The sequence below is a fragment of the Mustela putorius genome, unplaced genomic scaffold, assembly GCF_011764305.1.
Source record: "Mustela putorius furo isolate JIRA1106 unplaced genomic scaffold, ASM1176430v1.1 tig00000174_pilon_pilon_pilon, whole genome shotgun sequence".
Classification (NCBI taxonomy): domain Eukaryota; kingdom Metazoa; phylum Chordata; class Mammalia; order Carnivora; family Mustelidae; genus Mustela; species Mustela putorius.
Window position 1 is genome coordinate 31,685,249 of NW_025421304.1, and position 20,689 is coordinate 31,705,937.

A 20,689-nucleotide genomic window follows, 5' to 3' on the forward strand; every position below is an offset into this window, starting at 1 on the left:
CTATTCCAAGAGGGGGAGACGGGGAGACGGGCACAGTCTGCCCCTTGCTGTGCCCCGGCTTCTGGCATGTTTGCTAATAGCAGCAGCCCCTGTTCACTGAGCATGGACTGTGCGGCAGGCCCCGGGCCTGGTGCATCACATGTTTTGTCTCATTTAAAGGGTCTCTTACTGGGTGTGCCTGGCTGGCTCAGTCTCTTGATCTCGTGAGTTCAAGCCCGACCTCGGGCTTAAAGATTACTTAATTAAAAAAAAAAAAAAAAAAAAAAAAAAAACTCTTTGAATGAAAGGAAAGGGGATCTTATTGGCCCCACCTTACAAATGAAGAAACTGAGGGTTGGGGGAGAAACTGGCCCAGAATTGGACAGCTAGTAAGAGGCAGACATCTGATCTGAACCAGGACTCCAAAGCCTTACTCTAGAACAGCGCACTCGATGTTTCTGCCTGCCCGCGATACCCAGCTCCTTGGGAATGGAGACCATAGCCCCACATTGTGGAAGATTTCTTTATGGTCACTCCGTATTTGGGTACCTTTGTCCTTTGGAATATGTTGGAACCTAAATGACCCTGAGCCTGGAAATGATGTAGGTTGGGGTTGCACATACAGAAGCAAAAAAGGGGACAAGGACACAGGAGCCCTCACAGATGAGCGCGGAAAAGGTTCCAGCTCACACACGCAGCCGGCGTTGGGGGTGTGCGGCCAGGCCACCACGGGGGCAGTGCGGGGACGGGGAGGAGGGGCTCTGGCAGCTGCATCTGCAGCCACCTCTTCAGAGATGGGCCCCAGCTGGGCCCGGGGTAATTCGATCTATAAGAATGTGACACTTGATTCTGCAAACAGTCCCTCTGGGCCAGGGAGCAGAGACTGCTTGCCATTCCAGAGTCACTCAGGACCTCCCAGGCCAGGCTGTTCTGGGCAGGGACCCAGAACAACGAACTGCAAACATCAAGAAGTTCAATGAGGTCTGCCCTCGGACTGGGCTTCTTACTCGAGGCTTGCCCCTTGCACACAGTTCGCAGGGGCTGTCCAGGAGGCTCTCCGGAGAAAGGACAATAGTTTGAAAAACAATAGTTTGAAGGTATGGCTCCTAGTAAGGAATCCTCACAGAGTAATTCACAGCTGGGCAAAACAAAACAGAAAGGCACCCCTTCCCGTTCCCAGTCACACCGTGCAAGGACATCGGGGAAGTCTGAATTGAGCAAAAAGACAGCTCCTGAAAGGAGGGTTTTACTGCTTCTTCTGGCCACTGGCATCTTGTGAAGTCAGCCCGTGGGCCTCTGTAGGCCTTGCTTCTGGTCCTGTGGATGGTTCCGTACATTCGTGTTGTGTGCGGGGGGGCTGATGCTTCTGGGACCCAATAGACCCTCACAGCCAAGCTTGGTTCCCTGTTCTACACAGGTATGTGGCCATCCTCTCCCTGGTCTGGGCAGGAAGTCAGGACTTCAGGGCCAGAGAGAGGCCAGCCTGGCGCCTAATGGCCCACATGTCTCTGCTGGCCTCCGTGCTTGCCCTGGTGTCCTCCCTGAGTTCCCAGAGGGCTGCAGCCACGTGCTTCCTCCGCAGCTTCTGCCAGTGCCACTGTCTCTCTGTCCTCCGTCTTGGCAGGGCCTTCATTCCAGTCTTCTCCCCCTTGTTTAGGAACATACCGCCCACTAACCTGCTAACCCCAGACTGCACCAACACCAGCACCCAAGTGATGGGCAACATGGCGGAGCTGTTGAAACCAGCTGCGTGGACTCCGAGACCACCACTCGTCAGCTCGGTGACTTCGGATAGTCCTCAGTCTAATTCACAGCTTCTCTACCTGTAGAATGAGAAGAGTAGTAGCCCATATTTTCGAGGATTATTTTGAGATTTAATCAGATGCTATGTGTGAAGATTTTACACACGCATAGCACGTAATAAGTCCCTGGTAAATGGTAGCTCTTGGTTGCCTATTAAGATACCATGTTGGGGTGGGCAGCAGGGTGGCTCAGTGGGCTAAGCCTCTGTCTTCAGCTCGGGTCGTGATCTTAGGGTCCTAGGATCGAGCCCCGCATCAGGTTCTCTGCTCGGCAGTGAGCCTGGTTCCTCCTCTCTCTCTGCCTGCCTCTCTGCGTACTTGTGAGCTCTCTCTCTGTCAAATAAATAAATAAAATCTTAAAAAAAAAAAAAAAAAAAGAAAGATACCATGTTGGGGAGATACTGGTCAAAGGGTACAAACTTCCAGTTAGAGTTTAATAAGTTCTGGTCATCTAACATACAAAACAGTGATGATAGTTAATATTACTATCATATTAATATACTATAATACTTGAAAGTTCTTGAGACAGTTGATGGTAAATGTTCTCACACACACAAAAAAAAGGTAATTATGTGCAATGAGGAAGGTATTGGCTGACTCCAGAGTGCTGTGGTGTCTGTTTTTTGCAATGTGTCCAGGTATGAAATCCACACGTTGTACACCTTGAACTTCTATAATGGTATAGGCAATGCTATCTCAATAAAGCTAGAAAAAATACAATGTGGAAAAGCATCAGGACAGCTGGCTGGCTTAGTTGGAAGAGCATGTGACTCTTGATCTCAGGGTCATGAGTTTGAGCTCCACATTGTGGATAGAGATTACTTAAATAAATAAATAAACTCCAAAAAAAACTTCTTGAAAAAAAGCACCTATAAAGTAAAAAGAAGATAACATGTTATACTAAGACAGTTAGGTATCCATCTACATGCAAAAGAATTTGGACATCTTTCTCACACCATATACAAAAAATAAAATAGATGAGAGACCTAAGTATAAGAGCTATATTTTTAAAAAAAACAGTTCTTAGGAGGCGTGTCGGTAAATTTTTATGACCTTGGAATAGGTAATACTTTCTAGATATGGCAGCAACAGCACAAGCAACCAAAAAAATATATAAATTGGACTTTATCAGAATTTAAAATCCTGTGCTTCAAAGAACACCATGGAGGACATTAGAAGGAAAAAAAAAAAAGAATGGAGGAAAATATCTGCAAATCATACATTTGGTAAGAGACATGTATCTAGAACTCTTACAACTCTGCAATAAAAAGACAAATAACCCAGTTTTTAAATGGGCAAAGGACTTGTATAGACATTTCTCCAAAGATCTGCAAGAACCAGTAAGCCCATAAAAAGATGCTCAGTGTCATTAGTCATCAGGAAAATGGAAATCAAACCCGCAATGAGATACTTCCCATCCATGAGGATGGCTCTAATCAAAAGACAGGTAATAACAAGTGTTGGCAAGAATGTGAGAAAATTGGAATCTCACACTCCACTGGTGGGAATGTAAAATGATCTAGCCCTTATGGAAAACGGTCTGGCAGTTCCTTAAAAGTTACATATAGAGTAACCACGTAATTCAGAAATTCCACTCCTGGGTATACAACCAAAAGAAATGAAAACATGTTTACACAAAAATTTACGCATGAATATTCACAGCAGCATTATCCTTTTTTTTTTTTTAATTAAGTAAGCTCTGCGCCCAATGAGGGGCTCGAACTCATGACCCCAAGAACAAGAGTCACATGCTCTACCAACCGAGGCAGCCAGGGGCCCCACGTCATTATTCTTAATAGCCAAAAAGTGGGAACAACCAAATATCTAGCAACTGATGAATGGATAAAATATGGTATATCCATACAATGAAGTATTATCCAACCACAAAAATGAATACAAAGTGGATATGTACCACAGTGTGGATGAACCTTGAAAACACTCCGAGTCAAAGAAGCTGCCTACTGTGTGATTCCGTTAGTACAAAATTTCCCGAAGAGGCAAATCCAGAGACAGAAAGTAGATTAATGATCGCCAGGAGCCGGAGGAGGGGAGGTTGGGGAGGGGCAGCTAATGGGTACAAGGTTTCTTTTTGGGTGATGTTTTGGAATTCGTGGTGATCGATGCACGATTTTATGACTATACTGTCGTAAAATACACTGAAGTGTACACTTGAAAAGGGTGAACTTCATGATACGTGAATTGTATCTCAAGCTGTCGTGTGTGCGTTTTGTGCCCTGTTAGTGCCTTGGGCAGAGGGAGTGAAGATTCTTACCATCCTTAACACCTTCCCAACAGTGCTGTTGAGGTCAGCATGGGTGGTAAAGAAAAAACAAAGATCGCATGGGGCATATGAATGTACTACGTGGGGATCAGCCAGGCATTCCATCAGCCCTGCTGTCATCCCCTCCATGACCGATACCTTGCGGAGGGACCCGTGATGGGCTGGGACTCTGGGGGGACTGGACCTGGCCCTCGGTGTATTTTCAGCTAGGATGCTTATCGGGGGCTACTCCGAATGTGCTTCTGGTTCTCAAGCCAACTCTGGATTTGGGATTTTTTTTTTTTTTTAAGATTTTATTTACTTACTTGACAGAGATCACAAATAGGCAGAGAGGCAGGCAGAGAGAGAGGGGGAAGCAGGCTCCCTGCTGAGCAGAGAGCCCCACTCAGGGGCTTGATGCCAGGACCCTGAGATCATGACCTGAGCCAAAGGCAGAGGCTTAACCCACTGAGCCACCCAGGCGCCCCAAGGAGCGTGTGTTTTGTTGACTGTCGAGGTCGTATGCCAGTTTTACCCCTTTCTTCTTTTCGATTTCTCACCTGTCCTTAACCAGCCAAAATGAAGTCCAGGTGCATTTTATTTATTGGGATGATAGGTCCAGATGTGTTCTATAAAAATTTCCCAGCATGTAGCAGTGGGTCTCCGAGATAGGAGATGTTCGATAAGTCACTGGGGGCTGGCTGGAGAGGGGGACCCGTGAGTGGGTGTTTGTACAGTAAGCAGTTGTATTTGTTCTCATGTACTTGTATAGTCCTTGCTTTCCTGCCGTCGACCCGAGGCCCTGGATTGAAGGTTTTCCCTCACCTCGCTCTGCACACAGCCGCACCCCCCGACACACCCCCTTTCTGGCATTTGCGACGGCATATGTTCCATGGGGGTCCCCCCATGCTGTGGGCCGTACAGTAACTCTTGGCTCTGTCCCTTTCTTGCAGGTACCAAAGGCTTAGAATGTTCTCCTTCCACCCCCACCATGAACTCCTACTTTTATAAGTTCATGATCAACCTTCTCAAGAGGTTCAGCAGTGAACGCAAGCTCCTGGAGGCCAGAGGCGCTTTCATCATCAGGTCAGACTCGGCGCGCTTTCTCTTCCTCACAGCCCGTTTTCTCCCCGAGCGCCGCGCCAGGCCTGAGCTGCCTGCGGCCGTTTTCTCCTCCGCTTCTCTCCCCCTCCTTTTCCTTCGCGTTTACTCCTAAAGAAGCAGAGGCGCCCCCAGCTTCACATCGGGCCTGCTGGTGCTGCCAACACGGGACAGGTGCATGTCGCCATTTCTTGAACGAACGAATTACTTTTCCACTTGTCGAGACACTGTTTTCCCTGGAGGTTAAAGGTCCTGTCCGTGTGTCCTTGTTGGAGTCTTTGGCAAAGAAAGTAGGTGAGCTGGATGGAACACGAAAAGGGTGCCCAGCTGCCCGCACGGCGTTTGGCCGAGGTTGGTGGCAGCAGTCGCTCTAGCGAAGCTGGGATCTCGAGTCGTGTGAGCCTGGCCTTGGCCAGTCCCAGGGCTCCGGCCACTGTCGGCCTCTAGAACGCCCGCCACCAACAACATGGCGAGCTCTGGCCCTTTGCCGCCGCCTCAGCTCCAAGTAGCCAGGGTCACAGAAGAGTGTGACCTTAAAGTGACCAAAATCTAGATGGGGCAAAGATTTCTCCAGGCTCCCCCACAAAGCCAGGGAGAGAAGTTTTCTGGAATAGTCTGAGTAGCTTTCAGTGCTCTACAGCAGTAGCTTCCTGTCAGTCACCTAGGGCTCTCACCCTGACCCGTGAAATAAGCACCTCTGGGGGGGATGGGGTTCAAGAGCCGTCCAGGGTGCTCGGGGAGCTGACTAGACAGTGGTGCGTGCAGTCGGGAAGGCTCCTGAGGCTCTCTGTGGCGTCTGGGGATTGGAGGATTGTTGGCAGAGGGTCCAGCCTGTACGGAGTCTTCAAGTCAGCAAAGAACACGGAGCATTCATTCTTGTGTGATCCACAGGGCAAGCGGGAGAGGGGCCCAGCCTTGCTGGCCACACCGGGGTTGGAGGCCTCTCCCCGAGGCCAGAGGGAGCCGCTGAAGGGGCTTGGGTTGGGGGGACGGTATGACCGGATTTGTGTTTTTAAAGATTCCTGTGCTGCTGAGGAGAAGGGGTGGGTGGAGACAGCAAGGCGGACGTGTGGGAGACCAGTGGGAGGCTGTTGTCCAAGTGGGAGATGGTGGCTGCTTGGGAGGGGCATGGGAAGAAGCGGCACCGTTCTGTAATTTGTAAGATGTATCATCGATTAGTGACTGATTACGTGAGGGCCTGAGGGGACAGGCTGTTGGGAGTGACACCAGGACTCTGGCTGGTGGTGGTAGTCCCTGTGATGGGAGCTCTGGAGGGAGCAGGGTCCCATGTTTGAGTTGGAATTGCTTTGGTAACATCAAAGGAGAGATGGTGAATGAAGCAGGTTGCGCCCCGTGACTCTGAGAAGAGGGACCTGTGCCCAAGAGAGAAAAGTGGAAATGGATAGCTCAGTCCTTCCTTCTCTCACTCACTCATTCATTCAGCAGATGGCATTACTGAGTACTGACTCTGCCGAGTACTGCTCTAGATGGTTCCGTCCTCGCGGAGCTTGCTTTCTTAGGGAAGAAGAACGGTCAGGGGTAAAGAGGGGCAGAGGAGGCAGGGAAGGGGCCTGAGGCCGAGCCCCAGGGAGCTCCAGTGTGTGGTGGTCGGGGAGAAAGAGAAGCCAGGAGAGGAGGCTGAGAAGGCGGCCCTGAGAGGTGGGAAGAAGCAAAACGGGGTGGCAGGAGGCAGCGAGGGGAGGTGAGGCCCACAAGCGTCTGCCGGGAGCCGTGCCAGCAGCCTGCCCCGCCGTGATGTGAGCCGAGGGAGGGAAACGGAGAGAGCAGGCCCTTCCCTCTTCATCCAGAGCTGCCTGCCAAGGCCCTCGCTTGAGGACTGAGGGTGGAGTTGAGGGCATGGGGTCAGAGGACCGAGCTGCAGGAGGGGACAGGCCCGCCTGGCCAGAAAGCCAAAGCAGGACTACGAAGTCTCTGCCCATTGAGGGGGAGGGGCTTCTGATGGTCCAGACCACCAAAGGTGTCCCTGTGGTGGTGGGAGGCTGTCCCGGCCCTCTTGCTCTTCTGAGGTCATGGAGAGCAGGCTTTCGCAGGCTCGGTGCTGTTGGCGTTGGGGCTGGACGGTCCCTGGTGGTCTGGCCCGTCCTGTGGGCTGTGGGCTGTGGGCTGTGGAGCGGCACCCGCCCTCCCAGCTGGAACATCCGAAATGTTCCCAGACAGGCCCACGAGCCCCTGGGAGCAGAATCCTCCCAGGTGAGAGCCCCACAGTTACACAGGGACAGAAGCAGATTCTTACCCCACTCGGCCAGAAGGGGAGGACTGCCCGTTTTACTTCACATCAAGTTGGACAGTCCGTGGGATTGAAGTGGAGATTAGAAGTGGCTCAGGAGACCCCCCACTGGGAGAGCGACAGTCTGTCCCCACAAGAGTGACAGTGTATTTTACGTGGTTTTCCGTACTGCAGACATGTCCATTCACTTGATGAGCTCCCCCTTGCCTGGAAGCCTTTCAGGCACCAGTGGAGAGAGAGGCCTTTGAAGAAGGCATTTGTAACTAGTTCCCCTCCAGAGAACCTGACTGTTGGGTTTTTCCATCCTCCAGCAGCCTCCCTTGTCCCATCAGGGGGCTCGGAGAGAGCGAACTCAGAGCAGTCAGCAGAATGCCAGGCTGCACCAAGCAGAAGTGTGCGCAGCAAGGGCCCGCGTCGGTGTCCTCCCCACCTGCTCAGGGACCCTGGGCTCCCTGAAGCTGGGGACCCAGCAGCCACTGCATATTCCCATTTATAGCCTCGGGGTGGTGAGGCTTTACTTGCTTAGTGTCTTCTTAGCCTCCTGGGCGGAGGGGCATCCTCATTTTGTAGAGGGAAAGAGAGGAAGCCCCGTGCCTGCCAGGCTTGGTGGGAGCTGAGCTGCAGACCCTCGCGCTCTGCTAATTCCGCACTCACCGTTCATCGCCTCCGTGAGAGAGTGCAGCGGCCGGGCGCCTTGCGAGGCTCTGCACAGCCTGTGACCCTGGGCCCTGGCGTAGGAACCCGGTGGGCCGGGATGGAAGGAACCTCGGGGCTAGGCCCCTCCCACTTGTCCCTCCTGGTCCTTGGCGTCATTTGTCCAGCCTGCCATCGCCCCCAGCAAGAAGCAGCACCAGCACCTGCTTCCCCTGTGCAGCGCGGGCACTGTAGGCCCACCGCCACTGACCAGCCTGGGTCACAGTCCCCGCCAGCCAGTCTAGGCTCTTGGGGGGGCACAGAGCACAGCATCAGATGTGGAGGAGGTCTTGAAGACACGGGCTCTCTGCCTTCCTGTGATCAGACGGGGGAGTGAGTCCCTTCAGCCGAGTTTGCTGGGGAGCGGCCGTTGGGAGCGTCAGCCTGCCGGTCTGCTTCTCATTTCATTTCCTTCTTTTTTGCTGACAGCTTTAAAGAAAAGCATAGTAGTGGTCTGTGCAGAGTGCTGAGATGAAGCCGCAGGCCTGATAAGAAACAGAGTGATTTAACCCTCTCCCTCAGGTGTTAAACTAGTGAAAAGCCGTCATTTCTACAGTAGTGTGTTTAGCCCAGGGAGCAGGAGGGCTTGCCGTCTACAGGACAAGAGCAGCCAGAGTTGCTGAAGACAAACATCTGGTGGGCGTCTTGGCATAGAGGAAGATGCTTGATTTCCCTCGGGACCCTGGAGTGTTTCTTCTCCTCCACACAGCTTTCCCAGGCTGCACCTCTGTTGGGGGGGTGGGGGTGGGAGTGGGGCCTCCAGACTCCCCCCCAGGCTCCTGGGCGGGTCAGACCTCCTCTGTGTCCATACGGCCTTGTTATCTTATGGACATAACAGTTTAGCTGCGTAGTGAACTTGGGGAGGCCCGTGGCTCCAAAGCCTCATCTCGGCTAGACTTGCTGAGGTGTGCTGTGGGCCCAGGCCCTCCTCTTAGCTGCAGGCGGCGAAGCAGAGCCCACAAGTGGGGAAGGGGACATGGGGGAGGGGTGCCAGATGTGGGCAGCCCGCAGCCCTCCCCATGCCTCTCCCCCTTCCCTGGACTCCACCGGCATGGGGCCCATGGGCCCCCCACAGGTCCTGGGGATCCGGATTAAGATTGCAATTACTGGAGTCCAGGGGACTTGGGTTCAAATCCCAGTTCTTCCAGTTTTTGGTCACGTGACCTGATCTGCAGTGGTGCCAGCCTTTCATTTTGCAGAGAGGGCTGCATAAGACGGTGCGCGCCTTCACTCTCAGCACAGGTTGGTGAGGGGAGCTCTTGTTCCGCCTCGTGACACAGCCTCAGCCTCCCAGGGTGGTCTGTGAAGACGGGAAACCAGACTCCAGAGAGGGCGAAGTAATTAAGGCTTCTGTGCCGAGAGCTGGCCCTGGCACGCCAGGCCTGCGGCCCCAGCACCTCAGACACCCACCAGCGGCCCGGCCCCGGCCCCGTTAAAACAGCTCTGCCCCGAGTAGGTGTTGGTGTACATTTCCCTCCTCCGGCCTCTTCCCGCCCTCCGTGCCAACGCGGCAGAACAAGCGCGCGGCTGTTTTCCCGTGAACCGGGCCACTTATACTCAGTAGAAAGGGAGAGGAGGGAGAAAACGCAGCTTCTTTGATAAACTGATAGGAACTGCAGCGTGATCCGACAGCTGTGATCCTTACAAGGCCTGCTTCTGTGCTGGGAAGTGAGCGAGTCTTGGGACACCCCACTCCGCCCGCCAAGATGGCCCTCTGGCCAGCCGTCCTTTGGCTTAACCGACTGTGCTTCCCCCGCCCCCTCCTCCCTGCTGCCTCCCCGAGAGGACTTGCCAGAGAATGCTTTCTTTTTAACGAGTGCCTGCTGTGAACTCAAAGGCTCCAACCCCAGCCAGCCCCATCGATGGTGGATGAGGTCCTGAGCACCCTTCCCGGGGACACGGGTGCCCCTAAGATGAGAGCATTTGAAGAGCCTGGGTTGGGGGCCCAAGTGGGAGAGCAGGAGGCAGTCCTGCGTCTTCCCTGAGACCTGCACCCAGAGGAGCCCTGAGATAAAGCTTCTGGTTCGTTTTGGCCCTCCTCTCGAGACTCTGATAGACACAGGCATGGCAGCCTCTCCAGTTCAGCAAATGCTCACAGTGCCTGTGATGTACTCCTCCTGATCCCGCCCTGCCCCCCACCCACCCCCGGGTTTGCCCCGTGCTTGGTGGGGAGTGAGGGAGATCGATCGGCTGCTGACATGGGTGGTAGGGCCAGAGGCCTAGGAAGCCACTGGAAACTGGACTTGTTTTTAATTGCATCTCAGGTAGGGCCTTGAGAAGCATCTGTCTTTCTTGCTATAACTGAGGAATTCCACTTTGCTGTCCTTGTATGGTCACCCGTGAGACAGGCTGTCATCCAGGGCCACATCACCACTGTGGCCAGGGCAGCCCACACCGGCTGACCCTCCCCACCCCGCTCCCCTTCTCACTCTGTGTCCTCCCAGACCTTCCCAGCCCCCGGAGCTCACTGACATTGGTTACCCCCCCTACAGTTTTCAGAGGCGCCACTTGTGCCAGGGGGCCTTAGCCAGGCGCCCCTACCCAAAGCCCACGGTGCTGATGCTAATGCAGGATGAATCCAAGTAACGTGGAAAGACCCAGATCCCTGGTTCGAACGGTACTTTAGGCTAGCACGCCTTGCCTCCGGCCCCAGCCCGCAGGAGGGAGCTGCTAAGAGGCTCTCCTTGCTTTCTTTCACTCTCCCCTTTAATGGGGCGCATTTGTTTGCTCCAAATAAAAATAAAATGCCTTGACGAACATGTGCCAGCCAGAGTCTGTCTGCTAGAAGGGACCCAGAATGCAGGTGGAGTTTGAGATTTTATTTGTCTGAAGCCATACTGATGGGGTCCCCAGCTCAGGGGAAGGAGACAGGACCTGAACCGGGATAGAGGAATCCTTCCAAGGAATTTCTTACTTTCCTCTCAGAAGGTTCTCTTCTTGCTGACTTGAAGTAAGTCTGCCTGACTCCTGTGTGCATCTTCTGGAAGTTTCCACAGTCATTCTTTCCCCAGAGACCAGGGGCCTGGGGTGCTTTTGTTGAGATGCAGGTGCTTGGGTCTGGGGTGCTTTTGTTGAGATGCAGGTCAGCAAAGGGAGTGTGTGGCAGAAGCTCTTTTGCACAACCTGCTCTTGGCTTTGATCTAACTGGAAGCAGCACTGAGAGTACTTGACTGGCGGGGAGGCACGATCTGACACGCCAGACAAGACTGAGAGAGGAGTCCGCCCTCGAAGGTGAAATACGAAGATGTCCTTGGGGCGGGCAAAATTCATGCAGCCCAAAGATCCCAGCCTGGTCTATTGCCACTGTCTCCTAACTCATGGAAAGGTGCCACCTCCCAGCACCTCACAGAACCATCTGTGACCCAGGAGGGCTTGGGACCTGGAAGCAGGCTAGTGGCTTTGCTCTGCCTCCTCCAGGCACTCTCCAGGGTCCCACACTCTCTCTCTCTCTCTCTCTCTCTCTCTCACACACACACACACACGGGCACTCCCTGTAAGAAGGGCATAATTTCTTCTGGAAAACAGGAACCACATGTGGTGGGCCCTGTCAGGCAAGGCTGGGATTAATTAGGTCCTACGGCAGGGGACAGGGGAAGTGCTGGCCAGAGGGAGCCCTGCACGGTGTGTGCTGAGTCTGAGGCGCTTCAGAGGAAAGCTTCTCCATGTTTCAAGGGTTCTAGTGGATCCCTGTGACAGGGGACTGGAAGAAGGCCAAGGGTCCACTCCCTTTAGCAGAGCTCATGGGAGGTTAGAGGTCACAGATGAACTTGGTGGGAGGCCATGGGACCCGAGAAGCCCCTGTGGACAGGGTGAGGGTTCAGGAGGGACTGGCAGGAAAGGTGTCTCGGTGCCCCTGCACAGCATGCTTTGGACCCCCAGCACGCAGGTGCTGGCACCTGCTCTGTTCTTCCCAGCCTCCGCTTAAAAGCACTTTCTGGTAGTCGCCGCACCTACAAAGCATCAGCTCCCCAGCCCATGGCTCAGGCAGCCTGCAGGGCTGGGGGTGACTGTCACGAGCCGTTGCCAGTGGCTGAGAACTTGATAATGAATTTCCTTCTGAAGCTTGAGAGCTTTTCCGGATGGAATCGGCAGTACTGTCTGGATCTGTTTATACTTTACCTAAGGATGCCAGGAAACCAACAAAGTTTTGACCTTGGTAAGTCAGATAGCTTAGTTAATTAGCACGTAGCTGACGGCTATCATAAATAGCATCTTAACAAAGTAGTGGCAGGAATTGGCCGCTAGAAGTCGTTTGCATCCTCCTGCCTCCTTGGGGTAGGGCTGCATCGGAGTCAGGACAGACAGAAGGGTGTCCTTGCTTTTAAAGGTACCTCTGAACTCCTTCTGGAACAGCAGTTCCAGAGTGAATCCCATTCACCCATCGTAGAATGTTTCTTAGGAAGCTCTTTCTTTTATCCTGGTATCATTTCAGCTTAGGTTTTGGGGGCCTCTGTGTGGGTTCTCCCCTTCCTCCCCACAAGTGGGTTCCTTTAGCAGGAGCCATGAAAACACACACACGCACTCACACACCCTGCCGCCCCCCCCCCGACCCCCAACACACATAGACCCTGCCCCTGTCTTCCGAAAAATGTAGAGAAGGTCTCTATCGTGTGCAGTTTGTGAAAGTCTGCCTAGAACAGCTGCTCCTCCCACAGAGGAGGGTTCCTGTCTCAGCCTGCATGGTGGTTCCGTCTCCAAGGACTCTCACCTGGGAGAAACTTGGGTCTGAATTGAGCCTCCAAAGGCTCACGAGGAGTACACATGGCCCTCGGGGAAGGGTGCTCTGTAAACCAGGCTGTGATGGCCCACCAACGCGGCCCTTGCGGTCCAAAGTGGAGAATGGCACTTCCTTTAAAAGTCGGCAGCTTCAACTCCCAGGAGCGCTCCCCCGCCCTCCGTCCTGGGTCCTGCTCCACGCTCCATGGAGCTGCTGGGTAGCCGGTCAGAGACCCCAGAGCGGGGTGTCCTGGTTTCTTCCAGACTTGGGTGTGGAGGTCATTTGGGAAAACTGCGGTTTCCAGACTGGACTCTGCTTTTCCTCAGCCCTCCCGGGAAGGAAGCTGTGCTCCCTCATGGTATCTCCCTTCCACCCAGGGGTGTTAACCCACAGGAAATGCCCACCAAGACCCTTCCTGATGTGGCCACCGACGCCTCTGCCAGGGCTGCCATCCCTCTGGCCACTGCCTCCCATGCAGAAGTGAAATGCTGAGTAAATCTGCATGTCCTTTCCTGCCTGCCTTCCGGGCCCCGGCCTCCAGCCTGCTGCCCATCCGCTATCCTGGCCTACTGCCGGCCTATATTTAGATGACATAATCTCATTGGAACTGCTTGGTACTTGGACTGTGAGTGTCTTTCTGGGTCTAAATCTCTGTTTCTACTTGTTCAAGTGGATCTGCCTCCCCCCCCCGCCACCTTCTCCCAGATGACACGTTCTACCTTCCGGGTCACCGCAGTTGCTTGCACCGACCACGTTAACCTCTCTTGCTGAAGCTGGGCGGGGATGGATTTCAGATGCACTCCAGAGTCTTCTCATTTCTCTCCTCTCCCCTGCCGGGCGTCCCGTGCTGTCTGGTCTGAGCCTTTCCTCTCTCCTCTCGGAGGCTGCTGTCCCATGCGCTTAGTGTTCTTTCTCCATTTTCTGGGCCATGCACCCAGCTCCTGCCCTCACGCAGGATGGGTTTCCTGGCATGGAGACACCGGAGCCTCCTTGTCGTGCGCCCCCAGAGAGCTGCTGCCTTTGTCTGTAACGGCACACCTGTTTCTAGTTCATCCTCGGCCTCGTCGTCAGTGAACTTGTCCTCAGAGGGGCCCCTGTGCCCCAGTCTGCCACCTGAGTATCCAGCCCCTCCCCATGAAGGAAGAACGGCCCTTGTGTGGCTTCGAAGGAGCACTTGTCTCAGAAACCGCTCCGTCCCTAGGAGTTCTCACTGGTTTTCTGCTCTTGCTGCTTGTTCTGCCATCTCTGGCAAAACCCCCTTCCCTTCTTAACCGGTTCAGTGCCCAGATCTGTCTTCTTCCCTCTCTCGATCAGGGCAGTGTGGCAGCCTTACCTCCCTCCAAGCCTTGATGCCTGTGATGACTTTTTCAATGTAAATTTTCATTGAAAAACAACATACTGTCTCAACGTGCACAAATCATAGGTGTACTACCACTCAGTTAATTTTCACAAAATGTCTACACCCATGTAACCAGCACTCAGATCAAGAAGTACAGCATTTCTGGCACCCAGAGGTCCCTTTCATGTCTCCTCCTAGTTAGGACCCCTTTCTTCCTCCCCAGAGTAGCTACTATCCTGACTTCTAACACTACAGGTTTGTTTTACCTGGTTTTGAACTTGATATAAACTGAATCCCGCAGTTCATACTTTGACAAAGTGGCTTCTTTTGATGCATTTTGTGTCTGTGAGAGTCGCCCTTATTAGATGTGCAGTAGTTAGGGGCGCCTGGGTGGCTCAGTGGGTTAAAGCCTCTGCCTTCAGCTCAGGTCACGTTTCCGGGGTCCTGGGATCAAGCCCCGAATCGGGCTCTGGGGAGCCTGCTTCATTCTCTCTCTCTCTCTCTCTCTGCCTGCCTCCCTGCCTACTTGTGATCTCTGTCAACTTAAAAAAAAAAAAATCTTAGAAAAAAAAAAAAAAAGATGTGCAGTAGTTCACACTTCTGGAGAGTGTTCCGGGTATGAAGATACCGGGATTCGTGTACCCGTTCTGCTCCTGTCGGGGCCTTGGCTTGCTTTCAGTCTGGTGCTGTTAACGTGAACATACGGGTACATTCCTCTTAGACACATGTCTAAGAGTGGCTGGCTCAGAGCCCTACATGGTTTAGCTTTGGGAGATATTTCTGGGGTGGCTGCATCGGTGTCCACTCCCGTGGCCTGTCCAGGAGCTCCACAGCTCTCCCATCCTCAGGAGCGCCTGGTGTCCTCAGTCTTGGCTTCTAGCCCTTCAGGTTGGTGTTTGGCTATACCACTTGTGGTTTTAATTTGTGCGTCCCTGAAGACTAATGGAGAACTTCTCATCACTTACTGGCCTTTTGGATATTCTCTTCTGCGATGAGCCTTTTCACGTTACTTCCCCCTTGGGTTTTGGTGCTTATTTGTTAAAGTTCCGTCTATATTCTTTATGTATTCTGGATTCAAGTCTTTCTCAGGTGTACACCCTACAGTCCTCTTCCCCTACTCCGCAGCATGCCTTATCGTTCTCTTGATAGTGTCTCTTTGTAAGTAGAAGTTACCGATCTTTAACGTCGCGCAGGTATCAGTTTTCCTTCACAGTTAGCGTTTATGTTCTGTGGTGCTTTTTCAGGGGATTAGGAGCTCCTAAAACGAACCATAAAGCTGCCTGTTTCTGGGTGACGTTTGTCCAGCATTCTCACCGAGCTGGAATATTACTTCACCTCCTACCCAAGGTATTAGTCCTTAGCTCTAGCCAGGGGTCTTGGAGAGCACCTAGTCCGGCCTGCTGGTGCTTTCTCCCAGCCAGCTGATCCCCAGCGGCTTCTGGGTTCCGGGTACAGCCTGGCCGGCGGTGGTCTGCAGCCTGGGGTCGGGAACCACACACCTAGCCGTATCGGTGGGCGCTCTGAGTGACAGGAGGCAGGAACCCAGGTCACAGGTACCGCAGAGAGCAAGGGGCTTGACGAGCCTGTGTGACCAGACAGAGGCAGAGAGCAGCAAGATGCAGGAACTCGGCGTTTCCCGGCAGTGCGGTCTCTCTTCTCGGCCCTTGTTTGGGGTCAGCCTTGTTGTCTTGGTCCCTTCAAGGCTTGTAGACATGGCCACCACGTCCCCGCAGGCTGTGCTCAGTGGCTCACGCTGGGTCATGCGCCCACCCCGTGGGCCAGCGGCGGCCCGACCAGAACCCACATGGAGTGGGGAGCAACAGGTCCCAGAGGAAAGGGGCCGCTCTGCCCACGAGAAAGGAAAGGATTTGCTCTCGCTGTGTGTCAAGGGACAGGGCGGGAGTGTGCGGTCAGGGACAAGGATTGGCTCGTGTCCCCAGGACTTGGTCTCACCTCCCACCTCCGTAGCTGGCTCTTCTTCCTGCTCCGTCCGCGCCCCGCGGGCCGGCCATCCACCCTGTGGCAGGACGGCGCCGCCTTCCGCTGCAGTGCTGGGCTTGGGGCTCACGGACCTGTCGCCGTGGCCAGGGAAGTGCCGTGCCTTGGTGGTCCGGGACCAGATCGTGGGCCCGCCCGCAGGTGCAGGGGGGAAGAACAGTTGTCCACGGGAACCAGCACCCCAGACCGCAGGTGGGGGAGGCAGCCCCAGCTGGTGTCCACACTGTGGTTGAGGTCCGTATGCGGCCTGAAGGGGGACGTGAAGCGGGGCCCATGGTGGGGCGGCAGCAGGAGCCAAATCCCCCCTCCATCCAGGAAGGGGGAAGGGTGGGGCTGTGTAGTGCCTGGTGACCCTCGACCCTCCCAGAGACCACCCCAAGGGCAGGCAGGGGAGCGAGCCTCCAGCTGATCCTTCTCTGTGGCTTCTTTACTTTTTTGAACACTGCGCCCCGCCAGAGGCTGTAGGCCATGGCCTGTGTGGCTGGCTGTGGACTTGGAGTTAGACACGGGATTGAAGAGAGACCAGGAGAGTCTCCGTCTGGATTTTCGGCTTAGTTTGGAGTGGCCAGAAGAGACCTTACAGATCAACTGACTCTTTCCCACGGAAGAAGCGGAGGGTCTGACTTTTCCAGACTGTTTGCACGTGCTGCCTTCATGCCACAGCCTGGACTAGGCAGACCCAAGCCGAAACAGCACAACATGCAGACGGAGACTCAGATGGGCCTGGGGTGCTGTCAGAGGGACAAGCTCGGCCAGCCCCACTGGGACTAAGGGTCAGACATTGACTCTCCACAAGGTCCTTTCCATGACTTCCTGGAGTTCGTGCTGTCTGCCAGGCCCCACGCCAGCCCTGCACATGCACTAGATGGAGAACCCATCCCTCCCTTCACCGAGGGAGCAGTTTAGTGACATAGGCAGACAGGTGACAAGTGACCGATAAATATGTGTCCTTGCTGTTGTGATCCGAGCTCTGGAGGAAACTGCAGAGGGGAAGGGTTGTATGCGGTGGGCGGGGGTGGGGGGGGGTCCCTCAGGTGTGGGCTTTGTTAAGGGGGGGTACCCCACAGCTTCAGGGGAACCAGGAAACTGTGACCTGGATCCGATATTTTCTTGGAGCATAAAAGTGTGCCCTAGTTTTCCCTCTCCTCGGGCTCAGCTGAAGCTACGCCAAGAATTGGCTTTTAAAGGCTGCCTGAAATGCAGTCTGCAGCCAAAAATCTATAGAGCCAGTGCATTTGTGACCTTGCTGAAAATGCTTACTGAGGAAAATCAAGGGGGTAAGGATTTGGGGATTTTTTTTTTTTTTCCTTTTTAAAATTTAAAAAACAAGTCAGTTTGGCCCTCCTCTCCCCATCCCTTTCCCTCTTGGCACATTCCTGCCCCAGAATGCCGGAGTCCTCCAAGCCCCGCTGAGCTCATCTCTCCCATTTGTCCACTCCTCCCCCATTCCCCAGTCCCGCTCCATCCCCACCCCCCATGCCTCAGGAATGAAAAATACCAAGTGGGTTAAAATAAGGAGCCTGGGTATAGCCCTGGAAATTAGGCCACAGCTGTCAGGCCAGGCGAGAGTCCTGTCTCTGAGAATGGAAATGCCTGGAGCAAGCACCCGGCCCCTCCCCGGTGAGGACCGATAAGAAGGCTCTGCCCCAGTGCTGCCCCCGCCTCCCCAGGGGGCGGCCAGGAAATGCCATTTGTCATTGAGTGGACCTGTCTCAGTACCCACTGGCGAGGACACCATGGTGGGCAGGGCTGGTCCCTGCCCTCTTAGGGACATTCACAAACATTAGGAGCGATGGTGGTCTGGGGGAGCAGATGGGGTGGGGGGTCATGCCCAGCCCCAGATGGAGGGGTCCAGGAAAGCTTCGGGAAAGAGACACTGTCTAACTGGAGCCACGAAAGAGAAGTAGGGACTGGGTGAGGGTGGGGAGGAGAAGAGGTTTCTCATGGAGCCAGCAGTCTTCTCAGAAGCCATGGGGCCCATGCCCTGGCACCCCAGGGAGCTGGGAGTGCCCCCTGGGACCTCTGGCTGTCTCATGAGCAGCCCTGGGGCACCTGGTGGACCACTGAAGGGCCTGAGCAGGTTCAAAAAGCTCTCTCCGCCTGCTGTGAGCATGCATAAGACCCTGAGAGGAGAAACCACTGGTAGGTGGCTGCCCCTAGAGTCTGCAGGATGGCACCCCATCTCCCCCAGCCAAGGAAGGACTGCAAGTCTGTGTGAGGCCACACTGAGTTGGATGGGTGCCCCACCTGCCCTGCCATGTTTCCAGAACATCCAGGGAACAGAAGGGAAGTGGGGCCCAGGGCTCACAGGGTGCAGGAGGAGACTCGTACGTGCTACTATCTTGTGACCTTACTACGGTCTCTTCCCCACCATTAGCCTCCCAAAACACCAAAGACTAGTTAAGGAGTGGCTCAGGAAGCTTACTTGACAAGGGATTGGGCTGCTACATCTTCCAGAAGATTCAGTGCTGCTGGGAGCAGCAGTTTGAGCAGATAATCTGGACTAAATTTAAAAACATTCTCGGCACCCCAGATGTCCCCGCCCCATCTGCTTAGGGGACCTGCCTTCAGCCAGTTCAGGTGCCTGGGACTTCAGCCGGCTGGCTTTGTCCGGTCATTTCTCCTGAGAAGAGTCAGCTTTTTTCTCCCTCCTCCATGAGCTGAGCCCCTCCTTTGAGCCCCTTTCCCAAAGGAGCCCCCCCTGCCCACCTATGTCAGTGGCCTCTGGCCCAGACAGTTGGCCAGTTTTCCTAGAGTGACCTCACTTCCTTCCTGCCCTTGAAGCCCGAGCGGCCGCCCCCGGTCCCATCCTTCTGCTTCTCCCAGCCCCCCGGTAGCGTGGTAATTGGTTTCTTAGATCTTCAGCTGCGCACCCTGCCTGGGAGTATTTCCCGGTCCCCTGCTCCTCCGCAGGAAGACCTGTGATCTTACTGCCGTGGGGACCCTGAGGGTTGGGGGCTGCTCTGTCAGCTGCCCGCCCCTGCAGTCCCTCTGCTCTCCCTCAGGCCAGGAGTGTCTGAAATAGCAGCAGTGCTGCTGCTTTCTGCCCCCGGTCCCCCACTGCTGCCCAAGGTCACACTCTCCCCAGGATGGGGCTCTGGGACTGGTGTGACCAAGCAGCTGCCCGGCGATATCTGCCCCCAGCTCGGCTCCCGGAATGAGTATCTGTCATTATGGTTCTCGGAAGGTCACAGATTTCATTGCATTTCTGTGGTGTTGGGAGAAAATGTCAAGCTTCTCCACATGTTTAGTCTTCCCAAGCCAGCAGGATGGCAGGGCAGGGGGCAGGGACAGGGAAGCCTGGAGAGAGGAAGGCGGGATGCACAGACCCCAGCAGGCTTGAGGCCCGAGGGGCATGAGGACAGGGACCAGGGGCCACAGCTCAGTCTAACCCACAGCTGTGCCACTTCTCAGGGGCCGGGAGCCCTGGCATGACCTCCAGGGAGGACACCTCCCTGAGGTTGCATCATCTGAGTCCTGCTCTGTCTGCACCCTGCCCCCAACAGTCTCCCAGTCCGCGCTCTCCCTCAGCCTTCACTCGGCTCTGCCCTACCAGGGGCATCTGGAAAGACAGCCCTTAGACCCTCTGTATTTCTACTAGAAGAAGGTGACTGCATGGGGCCCCAGTGATGCTAGCAACAACAGCCCAGAGGGTGGCCTTGCCCTGCGCAGCACAGGGACATGTACTCACACTGCACATTGCTCGAACCCACGACCCTGGGCTCCCCGGCCAGCGGCGTGGGGCAGCTCTCCTGCTCTGACTGAAGGCAGGGGCTTCATCTCCATTGAGACTTTCTCCTCGTGATTCTATTTCCAGAGAAAGCCTCCCATGTAGTAGGCACTCCTGCCTCCGAGTGGAGCCAGGCCTTTTCTCCTGCTCGTATTATGCTAATCACTCCTTGCAAACAGGCAGACTTTGTAGGAGGTTTGCCTGGTTTTAGATGAAGCCTACGCCTTTGAAGCAAAGAGCCACGGTAGCTAAAAATACCATCTCCCTGCTGTTGATCCTCTCATTTGTAAAATGCATGTTTCCATTGTTAAATCTGCAAATGTGCAGCAGCCCCCACCAGAGAGACAGAGCCACTCTGCCGTCTGGGCCGGAGTGGGAGCCCGGACACCCTCCAAGGAGGCGCCCCCTTCCCGGCACCCTGCTCCCCGCACCTCCCCTGAGAACGTCTCTGATGGAGTCCAGACGATCCCAGAAGAACTTCCTTCTTAGCTTGTGTTGAAAAAAATGTAAACCACGTAAGACAGAAATCCAAACAGTGCAGAAGACGTAGCATAAAATGTAAGCCCTGTCACCACCACCTCCTGCCCAGGAGTAGCCTCTGTTTTGGTGCCACATATTTCCTTCCAAAACTCAGTCTTGCGCTCGTGAGTGCATAGCGTGGCCGAGGGTGGTTTTGGCCATGGCTGTGCATTTCCAGCAGCAGATCCGGGACTGCCCTGCCTTGTTTGCACACAGGGTTTGGCTCCAAGCAGAGTGGCTTGGGGTCGTCCTCCCTTTTCGAGGCCACCACCTCACCATGTTCAACTCCACCGCCTGTCTTCT

At 54.6% G+C, this 20,689-nt stretch overlaps 1 protein-coding gene across 1 annotated transcript in view; it reads left to right on the forward strand.

Moving 5' to 3' along the window:
- Positions 1-20,689, forward strand: part of VAC14 (VAC14 component of PIKFYVE complex) — a 98,309-nt gene that overhangs the window by 55,099 nt on the left and 22,521 nt on the right. The window contains exon 14 of the mRNA XM_004754040.2: positions 4,995-5,127. Within this exon, the coding sequence (XP_004754097.1) occupies positions 4,995-5,127 (133 nt within the window). The remainder of the gene's footprint in view (positions 1-4,994; positions 5,128-20,689) is intronic.